This window comes from Drosophila nasuta, chromosome 2R, assembly GCF_023558535.2.
Source record: "Drosophila nasuta strain 15112-1781.00 chromosome 2R, ASM2355853v1, whole genome shotgun sequence".
Classification (NCBI taxonomy): domain Eukaryota; kingdom Metazoa; phylum Arthropoda; class Insecta; order Diptera; family Drosophilidae; genus Drosophila; species Drosophila nasuta.
The window spans coordinates 5,788,240-5,807,114 of record NC_083456.1 but is presented as its reverse complement, the minus strand read 5'-3'; the positions used below and the strand labels follow the sequence as shown (position 1 = coordinate 5,807,114).

Here is an 18,875-nt window from a genome sequence, read left to right as displayed (position 1 = left end):
TTGCTCGCATACTTTTCCCGCAGGTCAGTTGGTCAACTCTTTAGAATGAAACCAGCAATGAGCTAAATCGAAGACCTATGAATGCCCTTGCCAAGAGTTTATATTGCAGCAAACCTCATCGTTTATTAATTATTTATTATTTAGGTTCTTTGCGTTGTCCATTGAATTAATAATATCTTTAAAAACTGCTAAGATTTCGAAGCATTTCGACGTTGCTACATTGTGTGGAGCGTCTCCTTTAAAACTTCCGTAGCCTTTTGATACAATGGAGTATCCTTAAGATCCCCATTCAAGTCGAGGAACTTTTGTAGTTTTTCATGGTGGATCTTCATCTGACGAGAATTCTCTGCTAGCAGCAATTGAAAGTCCCGAATTTGGCAAACGTGGCTCAACTTCGTGTGAGTTGTGGCATAACAGTCAACGGCCTTGCGAAAACGTTTCTCCTCGTTGCGGATCTGATGCAGATGAAAGTTTTGACGATTCAATAAGAAGAACAAGAAATTAATCAGGTCCTTCATATCCCGATTGCGTATATCATCCATAATGTTGGCTAGCTATAAAGTATTTCGTAATAATTCGGATTTTCAAAATTGTAAGTGATTTTAAGTTTTTGTTTTGTACTATAGTAAACATGAATTGAATTGCTTTAGTTACCACAAACACAGACTCAAAATTGGCATAAAAATCAAAGAAGGTTGATGTCGACTCAAACATGAAAAATAAATAAAAATGACACATAAATCTTTATTAGTCTCTTTTGGTTCTAGCGACACTGTAATAGAGAAATGATTACATTCCCCTCACTGATGTTACGCAGAAAAAAACATGGAATTTTAAAGAACACAATTTTCAATAAATATTTTTTTATATCAAAATTGAACCAAGCAGGTAAAATCTTAAATCTGGATAAAATGTCTACAAAAATTTTAAATTGCTTAATATTCAAGATATAATCTTGAGTAGAAAAATCTTAAAATTGAGCCAAGAAGTCTAAATCATAAATCAAGATCAATCGTTCTAAAATGTACATTTTATTTGTACAACATTTACATTTGTACATACATTTGTATGTCCTATGTCCAACTTTTATTAATACATATCATTTTCAATTAGCTCATAGGACCACCGACCACACGATAGAATAATTTCCAGCCTCTCTTCTTAACAGCAATAACACCAGGATTTGGTTCTAATTTTAGAGGAAGGAAGTAAAACAATTCCTATTTTAATAAATAAGATAGATACAGTGTTCTCGACTGTGTAAAACCCGGTAGAAATTTTGGAAAAATTTTTTTGAAAATAGATGAACTGTCAGACAGACGAACATGGCTATATATATGTATGTCGGAGGTGCATGTATGTATGAACACACAAAGTAATATCTGACATATTTATATTATATCTCACATATTTTGATGTATGTATTTACTCTATGGTATATTCATAATGGATTTATTTTTTAATTTTTTTTACGGTTTATTTCTATTTACTTTTTATTAAAAATGTTTATAGGGTATCGCAAAGTCCATCGCATTCGACTGCAGGTTTCTTACTTGTTGAACCTTAAAAGGATTATTGAACAACAAAATCTTGATTTAAGATTTTTTCAACCCAAATATCTTGTTTCACGATTTTTTATATCGAAAAGTTCGCAAATCTTTTTTCAATATAGATTTTTTCTCTCTGTGTACTTAAAGTGGCAAAAATGAATTATGAATTATTAGAATTATGAATACCAGTTTTCACAGATCTCGTATATGTATATTATTTTTTTTTTAAGATAAAACTTATTACAGGAAGAGAATCAATTTTAAGCTTATACCCAATAATTATTCAACAATTACCCGGCAATTATCGTTTTTTCAGAATTTGTATCTTATGCAAAAACAATGTGGTCAATTTATTTCAGTCAACCTTCAAGTCTGTGATAGCAACATGTTTAATAAAAAATATAAGCAAAAAAGTATTGAAAATGTATTGAAGAAAAAAACTTTTCAAATAGCGAGTGCAGGTCATGAAGCATGAGAGAAATAAGTTAAGCTGCAATCAAGGAAACAAACATCAAAATAAGTCGGATACAATTGTGCGGCGATAAAACTACGAAGAAGAGTTAGGTTGGTTGTGTGACGAAATTGTTCTGAGTTATGGATAAAAAGTTTAATTTTTAAACTAACTTTTAGCTGCGCATAAACTGCAAAGTAAAATCTTTTTCTTTATATTGTGTTATAGGAGATAAAATAGTTTTTGAGTAGGTCAAATAATAAAAATATTTTATTATTGCAATAAATTATTGTGTTAAACACTACAAATTTAACAATCCGTTTTAAGAAGAGTTTTAGAAGAGAAACAACAGAAATGCTTGCAATATCCAATAAACACCATGCTGGCATCATTCAGCATTAAACATATTAAATTGGAAATTCTTGATTGATTTGCTTTCAAAGGAATTTTCTAATTAACGATAGGCGTAACTCATATGCCTTTGCAATAATTGGGGATATTACCATACACATTTATTCGGAGTAAGCAGAAATCAATCTGCTAATTGTTTCATTAGCAGTTTTTGGCGGAGGGGGATATTTTCCATCGTCAAACAAATAACCCCAAAGTTAAATAAATATAAGAAGCAAACAAAGAGCCAATAATTCATTGCATGTGAGGGAATGTTTGCTTGTTTGTGAATTGCAAATGGGTCAAGCGGAAATGTCGCTAAATTCATTTCCGTTTTCAGCCGCAAATCTTCTTGTAAACTAAAAAAGGGAAAGGGAGCACAAATAGTGTGAATAAACAATCAACATAAATATAAATATGACTTGACAAATATTTGTTATTTTCTGTCAACTCAATGGGAAGAAAACATTTAAAACTTACATAAATTTAATTTGAAAATTGCAAGTTTGCCAGCTCAATTATTAAAGCAAATAAATACCTTTTTTACAATGGTTGATTTGAGTAAGTGAATAATAAATTACATTCACATAATAAACGACTTGAGTATTTGTTGGGTAGTTAATGCAGTCTTTTATTGGATATCTCAGTGATTGAAGTTCAGTGTAATACTAGGCAGATTTCTGAAAATGTGGAAGATTTCCTTCCACATTTTGAGGCACTGAGAGTATTAATTTGATGCCCCTTATTCAAATATAGGATTGGTTAATTGTTTAAAATGACTTATTTAAATACACAACTTTAATGCAGGAAAATAAGTTGATTGAAATCTCTTTCAACATTAATCATCATTTTATTTATCCTTTGAATTTGGTTGGACATTAATTTTAATCCATATACGAGACACAGTCATTTTGCCATTTTGGCCTTAGATTATAATTTTGTGTCTATTAATTACAATTACCCTTTGGCTCTCTAACAATTATGCAACTTTGTCAATTTACCAAGCAGTCGATTATCCGTAGCAGATGTACAACAACTCCTTGCATGGACTTCCTGGGGGCAATACACAACACATAACCCACAATACATAAGTGGCTGCAAAGGAGTCCTTGTGTGCGTGTGTGTGTGTGACAAGGTTGCTGGAAAGGCTGCACATGCATCGATTATTTGTGTGTGTGCTTCCGGAAATGCAACAAAAGGCTGGCATATTTGCCAAAAGCCAATTGTCAAAAGGTATTTGCTGGAAAAGCAACAATTGAAATCGAAATGAAGTCAAGCTATGCTCAGAAAACTTAAATTTAATCAACATGCTTGCTGTGGAACCCCGTTGCGAATAACTAGCAGCAATCAAATTTAATAGCAACTAGTGGACAACTTGTCGATGTCCGCAACAATGGCCTGCAAAATCATAGAAATATTTGGTGAGGAAATTCAAATAGTTTAAATTAAAGCATTTCAATTTTTGCTAGCCACAATTCAATATTTTTAGTTTTTTTTTTTTTTAGTTTTCAATACAGTTTTTTGTCTTTTTTGTATGCTGCCTTCAGACACATTTTCTAAATAAAGAATACAATTTGTTATAATATTTCTTGCAAAATAAGCACAGCATATCTTGTAGTCAATCACTCTCAACTAGACAGTTTTAAATTATTTATGGAAAATTGTGGCTTATTTATTTTTAGCGGACTTATCTTCAGCTGTATTCAACTGCCTTTCATATAATTATGATAATAGGTGCGTAAGCCTTCTTTTATATGGACTTCGGATTAGATGGGTATTAGACACATGCAAGCACAAAAGATTACAGCAAGTCTTAAGGCAGACAGAAAATTGTGTCTACTTTTTGGCATTAATGCTGTGGGTACATTCAAAGCGTGAAAAGCTGCCACAAAATTAGAGACTCAAAGCCTAATCGGGATAAGAATGTATGGCGAATGTATGTTATGAAAAATATGCCTTTCAAGTATTTATCACAGTAAAATGTGTTTACCAGTTTTATTATGTATTTAAACCATTTTATTGTTGTTCGACATTTGCATTTCATATTATACAAGTTACAAAAATACCTGATGAATAACTTATTGAGAAACAAATTGTTCGGAATACATATAATATTTGAATGCATCACATTTTTATACCCGCTACCCATAGGGTAGAAGGGTATTATAACTTTGTGCCGGCAGGAAATGTATGTAACAGGTAGAAGGAGGCATCTCCGACCCTGTAAAGTATATATATTCTTGATCAGCGTCAATAGCCGAGACGATATAGCTATGTCCGTCTGTCCGTCTGTGTGTCTGTGTGTCTGTCCGTCTGTCCGTATGAAACACTGGATCTCAGAGACTATAAGAGATAGAGTTATAATTTTTTTTCGACAGCATTTGTTATGTTTGCACGCAGATCAAGTTTGTTTCAAATTTTTGCCACGCCCACTTCCGCCCCCGCAAATCAAAAAAATCGAAGCGTAATTTTAAAGCTAGAGTTGCGAATTTTGGTTTATACAATAATTACTAAAGTAGTTATGATTCCTGAAAATTTGGTTGCGATCAGATAAAAATTGTGAAAGTTATTAAATAAATACTTTTGTATGTACAAAAACGCCTACTTACTAGGGGTCTGCGTTGTTTTGGCCGGCAATCTGGTACATTGTGCCGTCTATGGTATATTTTGAATGGTGTACTATATCGATAAACCAAACATATCATTCGGTATATTTTTAGTATTTTTTTTAGTATTTTCGGTATATTTTGAAAATGATACCGCAATATTTTGGCATTATTAAATTTGGGTAGCGGGTATCTCACAGTCGAGCACACTCGACTGTAACTTTCTTACTTGTTTCATATACATATGTATTTTTAATTATACCCATAGGATAGAAGTGCATTATAACTTTGTGCCTGCAGGAAGTGTATTTAACAGGCAAAAGGAAGATCAAGTTTCAAGTTATTTAAAAAATAACTTTCTATGAAAGCTTACTGCAATCGGATCTTAATTGCTTTAGCTGACAGTCTGAAATATTTTGTCTTTTATGACATATATTATTTTGAATGCTGTACCCACGAGGAAACTCAACTGTAGCGTTTTTACTTGTGTTAATAAAAAGTTAACCTAAATAGAAGCTATGTAACATATATAATATGTTAATATGATTAATACGATTTTTATAGGCCCCTGTGGTAAATTGGTTTTTGATTTACTTTAAAGACTAAAAGCAAACCAATTGCAAAAAGATTAAAATAAATATTATATTAATAGAAGGTTAAGAATTTAAGCATAATCTATCCTAATAATAATATGTTCATAAATTTGATTTTGATTGCTTTTAAAGATTAATAAAAAAGTTTCCAAGTGATATGAATTTATAGTAACAATTGTCTTTTTTTGAGAACAAATTAAGATTGAATATAATATACAACATTGAATTTAATAGACATCATCTTTCCTTTAATTGTAATTCATGAAAATTCAGTATTATTTGTTACTTCCTGAGATCAGATTAAAGTACATCTGCCGCAAATGTTAACTTCGATTCTTTTGAATCGGATAAGGAAGTGTAAATTCGTCAGCTGTTGCAGAATCATCCGCATTTACACTTCTTTTAATTTGTGCGGTTGTACAACAATCTCCGACCAACCACCTACGGCTGTCAGCATCAAGCAGCAAGCAGCCTGCCTAGACACTGCAAATGAGTGATACATTGTGTATGCGTATGTGAGTGTGAGTGTGAGAGTGTGTGTGGTGTGAGAAGATGAGAACATGGGTAGCATAAGAAAAAAGCGCAGCAAAGCGTTAAACCGTTAGTCGAGCAACAGCAACAGCAACGGCAACAGCAACAGCAACAGCTGCTGGCGACACCTTGCAAGAGTTGTTCCTGTAGAGTGCTAGACAGAGACAAAGCGTCACAAGGCTGACGTTGCTAATGCCGCAATATGTGAGTGCACATATCCCTGTGTGTATGTATGTGTGTGTGTTCTCCCTTTGCATACAAATACACACACACATGCATTGTGGTTAAGCAATTTGCGCCAAACGAAATGAAAGTACTAAGCGCATTGGCCGTCACATCTATCTGCTCGCTCACACACACTTCCATGTATATATGGACACACACACACATATGGATATGTGTCTAGTATCGGTGTATGTGTGTGTGCAGCAGGTGCGATATGGCAAATGCTGTCATATAACTGTGCATGTCTGTGGGGTCTTTTTTTGCTGCCTCGTCTGTGGCTTGTGCTAAATTTCATAATTTTTGCCAGCGACTGCGGTTGCTGCTTCCACCTTCCTCTGTCTCCGTCACCATCTCCATATTCATTTCCACCTCCATCTCCTGCTGCTGTTCCTGGTTATCTCCCGTTCACGTGTCATTCATATCGCGCCATAAACAAAACCAGCGGCCAGCATCGAAGAGCACCCGTCCTCCACTCCGTCCGCCTTCTGCGATCCTCGGGCGTTGCGAGGCACATCGTTGACAGGCGCATCGTTTGTTACTTGTTCGCCTTATTTCGATTTATTTTTATGTGCAGTTCCTTCTGCACTTTGCATTCCGATTTTTTCTTTTCATTTTGTTCATTTTTTTTCTACCCGTTTTGCTTTTGTTGTCGTTGTTGTTGTTGTTATTGCTCAACCCCTCGGACTTGTTAACTGAAAATACTTTCTCATGCGTAAAATGCATGACAAGCGAGACGTTGACGCATTGCAAAAGCGAACTCCATAGTGTGGTGGCAAGGGGGGAGCAAGGTGAAAGGGCATGGATTGCAGGCTTTAGATGCCAAATAGTCTGCACTTGGCGAGAGAAGCGGAGGATTCGTGTCCGGTCTGTTTAGCGCACACATGTATCGATTTGTATGCATACGTGAACTTGATGAAGTGTTTGAGCAAATGTTTCAAACGCTTTACTGCCAGCAATTTTTCAGCATTAGTCTGGCAGCTAAGAGAAAACTTATGTGGCAACTACTTAAATAATAAAACACCGAATAAATTAAATACTAAATACTGTTTTCAATTCTTGTTTTCTATTTAAAACCATCCAAAATTTTGTATTTTCTAAACTCGTATATATAGCTCTCTATTTTGCATTTGAAATTTACTCAAGCAGCAGCAAAAACAATGCAATCCAATGTGAAGTCTGACAAACCTTTCGATGAAAACTCGCAGTAATTGATCGGAAATAAAAACAAACAACAAAACCTGAAAACGTTTAATTAAATATGCAATGTGAATTAGCCTATAAAAAATACAAAAAACGAAAATCAACAGCCAATTGCCAGAGCAATATCAATGGCAAATATATACAGGAAAAGGAGGGAGAAAAATAACAACAACAATAACAGGAGCGAAAACAACCATAACAGCAAACACAATTGAAACTTTGCCACGCTCGGAATATTTAAACGAGGCAGAAAACAAAAAAAAAAGAGAAGAATAAAAAAAGTTGCATCGGACTGATATAAACAATTATTAAAAGCAACCCTCGACTGAGGGGCATCTCAGGCAATATCCATAACAATGGGGCAACGGCTGCTGATTGTGGGCCCCTCCAGCCGTTCCACTCCCTCCGCTGGCTCGCACGATTCCCCCTTGGCCAAATAATTAAGCCTGCCATTCATTAACCAAACTTGGACGGGGCGTTACAATACAACTGAGCAAAGTTGCGGCCACTTTTGTTGCATTGTTGTGTAATGCAAAACCAAAAGTTTTTACACACACACACATATACACATGTATTCATGGGCACGTGTGTGTTTGTGTGAGTTGAGGCACAATCGACAGATAGAGTTGGGAATGAGAGAGGAAGAGAGCGTGTCTATTGATGCCATGCAAATGCTTTCAGTTAACGGCAAGCGTTGCATACTTTCAGGCTCCCTTACCCATTGACCATATCGAATTATTGCTTCCCTTGCCAGCAGATGATGAAAATTGCAAGTTGGTACTAAAGTTGGCCTGTCAGCGACTCGAGCAAAAATTATTTGCAAGAGTATTTGCATATGGGCGAAGGCAACCATATCCAATTAAGCAAGTTTTATACACAATCATTTCACATGAATGAATGAATGAATGGTTAATGGGAAATTTGGGTAAACTACGAATTGTAATATTATATATTTAATTACATATTTATAAAATATAAATTCAACAATTTTGAAATATTTTAAAGCAGCCACACTTCAAAACAAAAACAAGGACCAAGACATTACAATTCTTGTAGCTGACCAAGTGCTCACACAAATGTGTGGACATTGTGGGTTAGTCAGAGGGTAAAGAGGTTTATGCAACCGCAAGAACAAGGGACTGCAAGAACTTGGCACTTAGCTTAGCATCCAAATGTGCCACAAACAACAACTTGGTAAGCAATTATGTACAGTGAAGATTCAAGTAGGTGACCGCATAGATAAGTAAATGAGCGTTTACTGAATGTTCAATCATCAAAAAACGTCCATGGCGGTGGTTATTAATGGCACGTTATCAGCTGCTGCGGGTCCCTTGTCTGTGGCCCATAAGTTCCATTGCTAATAAATTTCATGGTTCTCCATGGGCAGCAGCGGCAAGAGCAGCAACATCATCAGTAGAAGCTACATCTACAGCTGCTGCTGCTGTTGTGGCTGTGGCTGTGTTGAAGTTGGAGAATTGTGCATGTTGGTTTCAGCTTGCTCGCTGGCTGCATAAAAAGCCAAGAAATTAGCATAATTTCAGGCGTTGCGACGAGCAACAACACTTGCGGACCCCGATAAGGCGCAAAATGAACGCGACTTCTCTCTGCATGCATATGTATGCGTGTCCGTGTGAGAGTGTGAGTGTGTCTCTTGTTATTTCGGCCGCATCGTGTTCAAGTTGCGTCATGTGTGAGCCACTCGCTGCATTTGAGTTTTTTGCGCTTGGCCATGAAGTTGCTTGTTGGCTGGCTTGCATGCTTGCTAGCTTGCAACATGTGGCATAGATACATAACATACATAGATACACACTGGCAACCATGTGATTTGCATAAATGCTCAACAGCGACACATTGGTTGATTCAAGATCTCGGACAATGCTTCCGTTGGGACTCACAACTTGAAGACTGTAGTGCTTAAGTTTTTGCAAAGTGATTAGTGCGCTTTTAAAGAGTTTAACAAATGTTGTTCGTATGTGTTGAACAGCCTTTAAGAAGTAAGAGTCAAAGTGTCTTATGAACAATATATAATCCCTTTAAATTGATTTATTGTTCTTAAGATATTTTAGATGTTAAAAAAAATAATTTGAAAAATATTTGTTGTTCATATATTTTCCTAGTTCCTTTTTAGTTTCAGTTTGATTATCTAAATAAACGCAGGAATCACATACGTTCGCTTAGAGTGTTGTGTCGTTTTTAATTGTCTCAAATTCAGCTTTGTATTTTTCGGTTTCGATTTGTCTTTTAAATTCCCCATCAACAATAAAAGTCTATGCCTTTATCCCGCATTTAAATCTCGTTTCTGCCAAGAGCCAACACGCTGAGTCACTGTCAAATCCCCATCAAACTGATATGCCACCAAGTGACAACCAAATGGAGAATGGCAGCATAACAGAGTATACGCCTGTCGGTGATGGAATTCATTTGCCTCAAAATCAGCTGCCACTGCTGCCACTCATAGAACGCACACGGACACGCCCACACTCGCTGGTGCGTAAGGTAACGGTTGTTGGCAGCCACGTTCTGCGTTACGTTAGTAGAAACAGCAGTTTGTTCATGAGGCGACACCTGCGACCGAGCTTTCAACGCTCGCAAGCAGCTCGTCATGATCAACAGATGGACTATGCGAATGCCCCCGATAATGATCTGGAAGACATTGATTGGCTTTCTTCCAACCCAAGAATGCTGCAATCACCTTTGGAGTTTAGCTCTCATCATCAAATGCTCGAGGCCAATGTTGCTGAGAGCTCATTTTGGGGATTGTTCAACTGGAAAATATATCTTGGCGTGATTTGCATATTTGTAGCGCATTCTCTTTTGAAACTTTCATTCCGAGAGACGTACAACATTAGCTAAAGGCTTAGATCTCACTGCATACAAAAAGTAATTGAAACGAAAGTAAAACAACAAATCATAGAAATAATCAGATATTAAATAATTAAATAATTAATACAACAAATATTGTTATAAATTTGTATATAAATAACATTTGTAATAATTTGCAATATTATTAGAAGCAAACCAAAGAAAATAATCAAGCCATTTGTCCTATTATCCCTTATGTACATATATATTTAAAATTAAAAAAATTAAACATAAATTGCAGTAAGAATACAAATTTCAATATAAATAACATTCATTTGTCATAGAAAAGCGGAATTATTGTGAAACTTGCGTGTCAATGGCATTAATAAACAAGTAAGAAAGCTACAGTCGAGTGTGCTCAACTTTGACGGACAGACCAACAAACGGACAAATAGACATGGCTATATTGTCTCGGCTGTTGACGTTGATCAAGATAATATATACTTTATGCAGTCGGAGAAGCCTCCTTTTGCCTCTTATTCACATTTCACAAAGTTATACTCTCTATAAATAGTACCTATTTAGACTTTTAACTATAGGAATTTAAGAAATGTACAATAGACACATATTTTTCCAACAGACAATACTATTCGTCAACTTAGTCTTTTCATAGCTTAAACAGCATTGATCAGGTTTTATTTAATTTGTCGCCCAATAGATTGCAGTGTATCCCAAATTCGGTTTTCAGATGCAACCTTAGTTGAGTTAAGTTGGTCGCACTTGTGCCTTCTGGATTACGAGACCAGCTGGAGTTCTGTTTTCCTTTCATCCAATTAACTTTTTGGCAAAGGCATATGTACGTATTCATATTACTTATTCATATCGATGTATGTATATTGCGCTTATTAAACGCTTCGACTTGACTGCCACACAGAGAGTGAGAGTGAGAGAGAGAGAGGGAGAGCAACCAGGGAAACCAGAACGAGTCAAGTTCAACGCTGAAACAATTCATTTGCTTGGCACTCAGAAGCTTAGATGCTCCACATCTGCTTATTCCCCAAGCTGCGTCATCGTGTGTATGTGTGTGTGTTTGTATGTCCATATATATGTGTATATGCGTATATGTATGTGTGTGTATAGAGGGGCCAATGATGATGTCAAGATGCGCACTTGCTTCATAATTCAAAGTGGCAACACTTTTGCTGGAAACTGTAAACTCAACACGACACAAGCCACACGCGCCAAGAAAATGAATGATAGAAATCATATCCCCAGGCATTTTACCGACATTCTAATACGTGATATAGTATTCCAATGTGTGGGAAACAGACACCACTGCGATCCTAAAAATGAATTGAAATGTCAGTGGCTGTATGGCAGCAGCAGTGCTGCATTTGCTGGGAGTCATTAATAATTGTACTTGGTCACATGGGGCGTATGAGCAACTCTTGGCGAGTAATTTACTTTGATCAATTCAAGCACTGACATCAACAATGCAAGTAAAAATGCCACCCCTTTTGCACACTGCTTGCACATTTATTTCGGGTCACACTCAAGCCACTTTTGCCACTTGGCACTAATTAAAATCGCTCGTTAGCTAATTTAAATGCCAGCAACTTTTGTAGTAACTACTTTCATTTTTCAGCTCTACTTTGCCACAATTAATTGCTGCATGTTGGCATAAATTAAGCACTGCCTTTGTCCTTGCAATGCCATTTTGTACGCATACGAGTACGTACATGGGTAATGCGGACTCCTTCTTCCAGCAATTGTTGTCGTTGCTTTCCGCATACTTGTTCGTACTCGTACAATTCCTTTCGGTTTGTTACTCTACGTTAGCTACCTGAAATTTTAGAAGCACACTTGAAACTGGGAGCTACTATTTTCTGTGCAGAATTACACACGATTTGCATTGCATTTAAGAAACCTATTGTGAATTGAAATTAATTCGATTTTAAGCAATGAATTTGCAAAGTGATAAATATATTCCCAATTTTAAATATTTAAACTAAAGAAAATATATATGGGAAATTCTCTGGTAAATGTTGCGTGCGAACAGCTTTTCAGTGACAAAAAAAACATAAACTAAAACAATTTTAAAATTAAGTGAAGGTTTTTCTTAAAGCTTTGGATTAGCACTATTTTTAGAGCTAAGATTGATTTTAGTAACTTATTCTGTGTTACGATAAAATATATAATTCGTTCATTTTTTGGTTTTGCGTACGAATTTGTTAATTTATGCAATTATCAGAACAGAAAACAAAACAGAAAAAAATTCCAAAACCATTCTTAGCTCTAATTAAAGCTAGAGCTATAAAAATAACCTTTACTTATTTTTAAAATTGTTTCAGAATATGTTTTTTTTTGTAACTGAAAAGCTGGTCGCACGCGACATCCCTCAGAGAATTACCCATATATATAATAAAAAATATTAAAATACGTTAAGAAAACAGGACAACGACAAAAACTGCATAATTTAGAAACTTCTTCTATATTTAAAGGATATTAAAATATATAATATAAATATGTAATATTTTTTTTTATATTTCACCCAGGGTGTCCTTACTCTGGAAACACACTGCATACAAAACAAAACAGTTTTATTTTTGTCTTACTTTAACATATTTATTTTTAGCATTGTTCTGAGGAATTTAAAAATTTCTGGTAATAAAAATGGTTGCTATTGTTTTCGGTCGCGATCCAATTGGATGAAAGGTGTTCTAGGAAATTTCAGAATTATGGAAAAGCCTTAACAGCAGCCACCACAACCACCACAGCCACCGCAACCTCCACAGCACCCATCACAGGGTCCGCTCAACGATCCACAAGGCCAACCACAGCCAAGGATCATCATGTGCAAGTGCTCTAAATTTTGCTTATGCAACGTGAATATTTTAATATTAATATTTTAAGTTACTTTACCTTTTTGAACCGGACCGATAAACATTTTGAAGTTGAAATTTAGAAAAACTTATGTGTTGCTGCCAAAGGCGAGAAAGTAAGACTAACGATTTGAAATGATTCCAGTACCTAAGACGCTAAGTAAATGACTGATGTTTCACAGGTGATTAGATCATTTCAAAAAGTGGATGAAGACAACGATATAAAATATTTGAATGTAGTAATTAATTTCTGAAATTAGCTCATAAAAATTTAAGAATTGGAATTGAAAATTTTTCAAAATTTAATTTGTTTTAAATTTTCTACGTCATATTTTGCGTTCTAAGGAAATTAACTATATTTTGTGATATAATAAAAGAAAATTAAAATAAATGTATTTTATTGGTGGTCAACATTTGCTATCCATTAATTCTCCGAAGAGTTGCTCGGATATAATTGACAAAATTAATATTTCATATATCTACGTTGCATCAAAATTTTAGAAAAATTTGAAGTTTCATTTATTATTGCATTTTTCATATGATTTAACTTGCACACGGTACTCACTATTCACATATAGCTAAAAAAAAAATTATTATTGTATATTTGTATTATTGTATTTCTTTAATAATTTCCACAATTTTTATCTGATCGCAACCAAATTTTCAGGAATTATAATTACTATTGTTATCGTAAATTCGCGGGGACGGAAGTGGGCGTGGCAAAATTCGAAACAAACTTTATCTGCGTGCAAACATAACAAATGCTGTCGAAAAGAATTATAGCTCCCCCTCTCTTATAGTCTCTGAGATCCAGTGTTTCATACGGACAGACGAACAGACACACAGGCAGACAGACGGACATGGCTATTATGCTGATGGCTGTTGATGCTGATCAAGAATCTATATACTTTATAGGGTCGGAGATGCCTCCTTCCACCTGTTACATTTCCTGTCGGCACAAACTTATAATACGCTTCTACCCTATGGGTAGCGGGTATAAAAAAGTAACTATTTGTCAGTGATTCTATTAAATAATTTTTTTTACCAAAGACAATATATATCCTGAGATTAAGTTAAATCTATAATTTGGGGCGACCCTAATGATAACAAAATATAAATAAACGATAAATAGGTTAAATTATTTTTTAACATTTAATTCTTTTTTTTTTATTCTGGAATATTTTTCAAACTATGGGACGAGTAATTATTACATGACCCCAATCTATTTCGGTGTAGGCCATATTATATTATTATTCCAATAATGTTGAAAATACATTTCCTAGTACAATTGATCAATATTGAACTTCTGAATTCTTCAATATCAATTGGAAGGAACTATAAAATGCGGCACGTGATTTGCATCTTTACCATTTATATCCTTTGGTATATTTTAGTACTTTTGCGGTATATTTATTCGTTATATTTTAAGAATATTAAGGCTTTGTTTTTATTTGAAATGGGTAGCGGATATCTCACCGTAGTATTTACTCAACGCAACCAAAGATCATTTACAAAAACAAAGTATGAAAGCTGCAGTCAAGCGTACCGATGCTTGAGCTTTGTCAAAAAATCAACATTGATATAAATCAACACGTTCTTTCATCTTTCAGCAGAATTGTAGCAGATTTAGGAATACAAATCAATTACAAATACACGTACTGTTTTTGTCTTACTTCAAACTGTTTATTTTAGCATGGTTTTTAGGAATTAATTATATGATTATAAGAATGGTTGCTATCGTCTATGGTCGCGATACAATAGCATCAAAGAAAGTGTTCCAGGAAATGTAGTTGAATTACTTTCCCCGAGACAAATCCTTAACAGCAGCCACCACAACCGCCACAACCTCCGCAGCAGCCATCGCAGGGTCCGCTCAACGATCCACAAGGCCAACCACAGCCAAGGATCATCATATGCAAGTGTTCTAAATAAATTTGGTTTGTATAATAAGAATATTTTTTGTAATATTTTAGGTTTTTTTACCTTTTTGTACCGGACCGATAAACATTTTGAAGTTGGAATTTGGAAAAAATTATATGTTTCTGCTAGTGGCGAGAATGTAAGACTGAGGTTGTAAAATAACATGAACACTAAGGTCAGAAAACGAGTGATTGATATTTCAAAGATAGCATGATCCGAATATTCAAACAGTCATTTGAGATTTTTTACAGAGTACAACAGTATTATAACTACAGTACATGTATGTAACAGACAAAAGGAGGCATTTCCACATCATGTCCGTCCGTCTGTCTGACTGCCCATATGATCGCCTATACCTCAGAGACTATAAGAGATGGACCTAAAATTTTAGACCGCACTTATAGTTATTGTTACATGTAGATCCGTTCTGATAATCAAGAATAACTAAATAACGAGTATAATTTAAAAACTGGAGTAGATTTGTTTGCTATAAGAAAGCTACAGTCGAGTGTGCTTGACTGTGAGATACCCATTTTGAATAAAATCAAAACATTTCGGTATTATCCATAAGATATACCAAATTATTATCCACAAAAATATTAAAATATACCGAACGCTATATTTTGTATATTGATATAGAATCCGTAATTTATCAGAATATGATAGAGTAACAAATATACCAGATTGTCAGTCAAAGCACCTAATTTCCTATTGTAGTTGCCGTCAAATTGCTATACAAATATATTTCTTAAATAACTTCTGCAACTTGAATGTGATCGCAGTCAAATGTTCAGGAATCATAAATACTGGATGCATGTACCGAAAATGGCGACCCTAGCTTAAAAATTACCCTTTTTATGCGATTTTTGGGGGCGGTATTAGCCGAAACAAAATTGATCTGCGTGCAAACATAACAATTCCTGTCGGAAATTATATTTCTACCTCTTATAGTCTCTCAAACAGACAGACATAGCTTTATCATCTCCACTGTTGACGCTGATCAAGAATATATATCACTTATAGGTTCGGAAATGAATCCATCAGCCTTCATACATTATCTGCAGGCACAAAGTTATAATATCTTTCTACCCTATGGGTAGTGGGATTAAAAACGTCTGCTTTAGGCGGGACTTCTTTGCTTTGGTTAACAACCTTGTTTATTTTTCACACTGAAATAATTTAAATGTAGTAGTATATCAATGTATTTCAGTTTTTTCAGTTTTTTCGACTTAAGCATACTTATTTCGCATTTTCGATTAGAACTCTATCACCCATTAAAGATTACGAACTCAAGGCCATTATAATAATAAAGCTATGACCACTTTTATTTTGTTAATACTACAGAATTATCAACTGTATTTATTTTTGTTCAATATGTTCATCATCTGCCTCGTATTTCGGTTTTTTTTTCAGTTTTTTCGACTTTAGAACTTTATCACCCATTAAAGATTACAACTCAAGGCCATTATAATATTAAAGCTATGACCACTTTTATTTTGTTAATACTACAGAATTATCAACTGTATTTATTTCTGTTCAATATGTTCATCATCTGCCTCGTAACCCAAATCCGATAGTAAATTATTTGACTGATGGCAATGATTCATATAGACCCCCTCAACTTCTATTGCGCACTTTCTTCGCTTGATTGATTGACGATTACTGTTAAAAGATCTTTTGCGCTTCCGTTCCAAACTTTCAGTGTGCCCATAGATCAAGTAGAAATTTTTCTGAATGAGATTACATCTTTTCATATCAGCAAGTTGTTTATCACGTTGGATCGTAGATGGTTCTGGCTCTGATTGAACTCCTTCAAAATCTTTTGGGACATAATTATCCTTTGGGATAAATTGCTCATTATACCAAACTGATGGTTCAGACGCCACACCTAATTGTTTTTCGTTGGGGTCTGATAATTCCATTGCCGAAAGTTTGTCAAGGAATTCATTGATTTTTGACTTCATTTTTGTACCAGCAATCAGATCAAAATGATATTTTACATAAACATTTTGAGCTACATTTGTCATATTTAGGATAAATAGCTCACAGCTTGCCTAGGATTGCATTTAAAATGCTGTTATTAACTCAAATTTGTAGGGTATTTGACATTATTTTAGAGGTGTTCACTATTTAAAGTTTTGAAAATAAAGGTTATATTTGGTCTATAGTATAAAACTAAAAGTTGGTGTTTAAAATTTTGCGATAGCGTGCTTTAAACAAATTTATCGATTTATTTTTATTCTCTCATTGTCTTTAAATTTTGCAAATGACGTATACTTTCAACGCTTATTTAACCTAACACTCTGGACTGTCGGATTGCTTTTCTTAACCTTCGCTCAATGACAAAAAGCAATCAACTGCAGATGGTTGTAGGGCAATAGAGAATGTGGCGAGTCAAGGCGAAGGGTGAGAAGTTCACACTAACAAATGAAATGAACTGTAAGCGTTGTGGCATCTTTTTGTGGGCATTCAATGCGCTGACATTGCAATTTAAATAATGCACCAAATGAATTAAGTCACCAGCCAAATGGTTCTCAGGACATTTGTAGTTCGCAAGCGTGGCCAAACGCCCATATGTCCGAATTAAACTTGAGTAAGTATTAAAGTCAAATGGAGTAAATCCTTTCTCCACACAATATCGAATCAATTCAACAATGAAATGAAATGAAGCGCACCCAAAAAAAAGGCAACAAACTTAGATGGAGACTGATTTTGCGTAGCATAGCTGCAGTTTTGTTGACAGAATATTAAACACTCTCAAGTATGTATATATAATGTTTCATTTTAATTTATTTTCGGCTATTTTCTATATGGAAAGCATATACTAAATTTTGAAAGGTGTAGGTATATCAATTATTGGCTGCACAATGTAGAGAAGTTTGACTCTGGTCAGTAACAGGGCTTAAAAGAAGTATTAAACTCTCTTTAGCAATAGATGTGACAAAGATTTTATAGAAAAGCCACCAGACAAAAACGTTTAAGCAACTACTCGGCGTATACGTTATATCAAGGCGGTTCGTTTAGTGAGGACTGAGAAGGGTGGGAAATACGTGTGTGAAGACGACATGCGAATCGAATCGAATGTCTGTATGTTCTCGTATTATATATATTTTTTTGCAATAGACGGATGTGTGTTGTTGTAGTATGTGTTTCGTACTTGTCATTGATATATCGCCGGAGCACGATTCGACTCGAACGAGTCATTGATACAGGAAACGCACGCAGACAGTGAAGACGGCAATAAAAGTGGTAATGATGCAGACAAGGATGAGGACAGCAGTACACCAGAAACTCGTAAGAGTCGAACAAAAAATATATATCAAATGGAAGCGTTGTCAAATGTGAAATGTCACATTTAGCTTACTACTAAAGTGAGATCAGATTCGAGTGCTTTATTTATCAAATAAATCATGTTTCGATGAAAGTTCTACTATAATTGGCATTGGTCACTAATTTGATTATAACATTAAATAGAATGCTATACTAAAATGCTGAAACTTAATTTACACCTGTCCGGATGAGCCACAAACGCACATCACGTACACAGAGAGGAAGTAACTGAGGGGAGGGTGACCAAAAGGGGGCAGAAGATATGCGACATGTGTACCCAAATTACCGCGACAGCCACCAACCGGCTCCTAAATAAAACATAATATGTGTATGCCATCTAATTAAATATATCCGCATGTAATTTTGCAGTTTAATTTGCGCAAAAAGTGGGTAAA

The 18,875-nt window shown here is 34.9% G+C and overlaps 1 protein-coding gene and 2 long non-coding RNA genes across 3 annotated transcripts; all 3 read right to left on the bottom strand.

Annotated features, from left to right (window-relative positions):
• Positions 1 to 97: 97 nt before the first annotated feature.
• LOC132785666 (uncharacterized) lies at positions 98 to 649 on the bottom strand. Its single transcript, XM_060791863.1, has one exon. The coding sequence runs from the start codon at positions 540 to 542 to the stop codon at positions 216 to 218; it is 327 nt and encodes a 108-aa protein (XP_060647846.1). The 5' UTR covers positions 543 to 649; the 3' UTR covers positions 98 to 215.
• Positions 650 to 12,946: 12,297 nt separating this feature from the next.
• Positions 12,947 to 13,416, bottom strand: LOC132785840 (uncharacterized). The gene is made up of 2 exons (XR_009632355.1): positions 13,271 to 13,416; positions 12,947 to 13,213 (listed from the first exon to the last, which is right to left on the bottom strand). It is a non-coding gene; the product is annotated as an uncharacterized LOC132785840 (long non-coding RNA).
• A 1,473-nt stretch (positions 13,417 to 14,889) lies between these two features.
• LOC132785812 (uncharacterized) lies at positions 14,890 to 15,365 on the bottom strand. The gene is made up of 2 exons (XR_009632353.1): positions 15,214 to 15,365; positions 14,890 to 15,154 (listed from the first exon to the last, which is right to left on the bottom strand). It is a non-coding gene; the product is annotated as an uncharacterized LOC132785812 (long non-coding RNA).
• Positions 15,366 to 18,875: the final 3,510 nt, after the last annotated feature.

Excerpts from the sequence above, each read along its gene's own strand:
- LOC132785666 (XM_060791863.1), bottom strand. The coding sequence starts at position 542 with ATGGATGATATACGCAATCGGGATATGAAGGACCTGATTAATTTCTTG.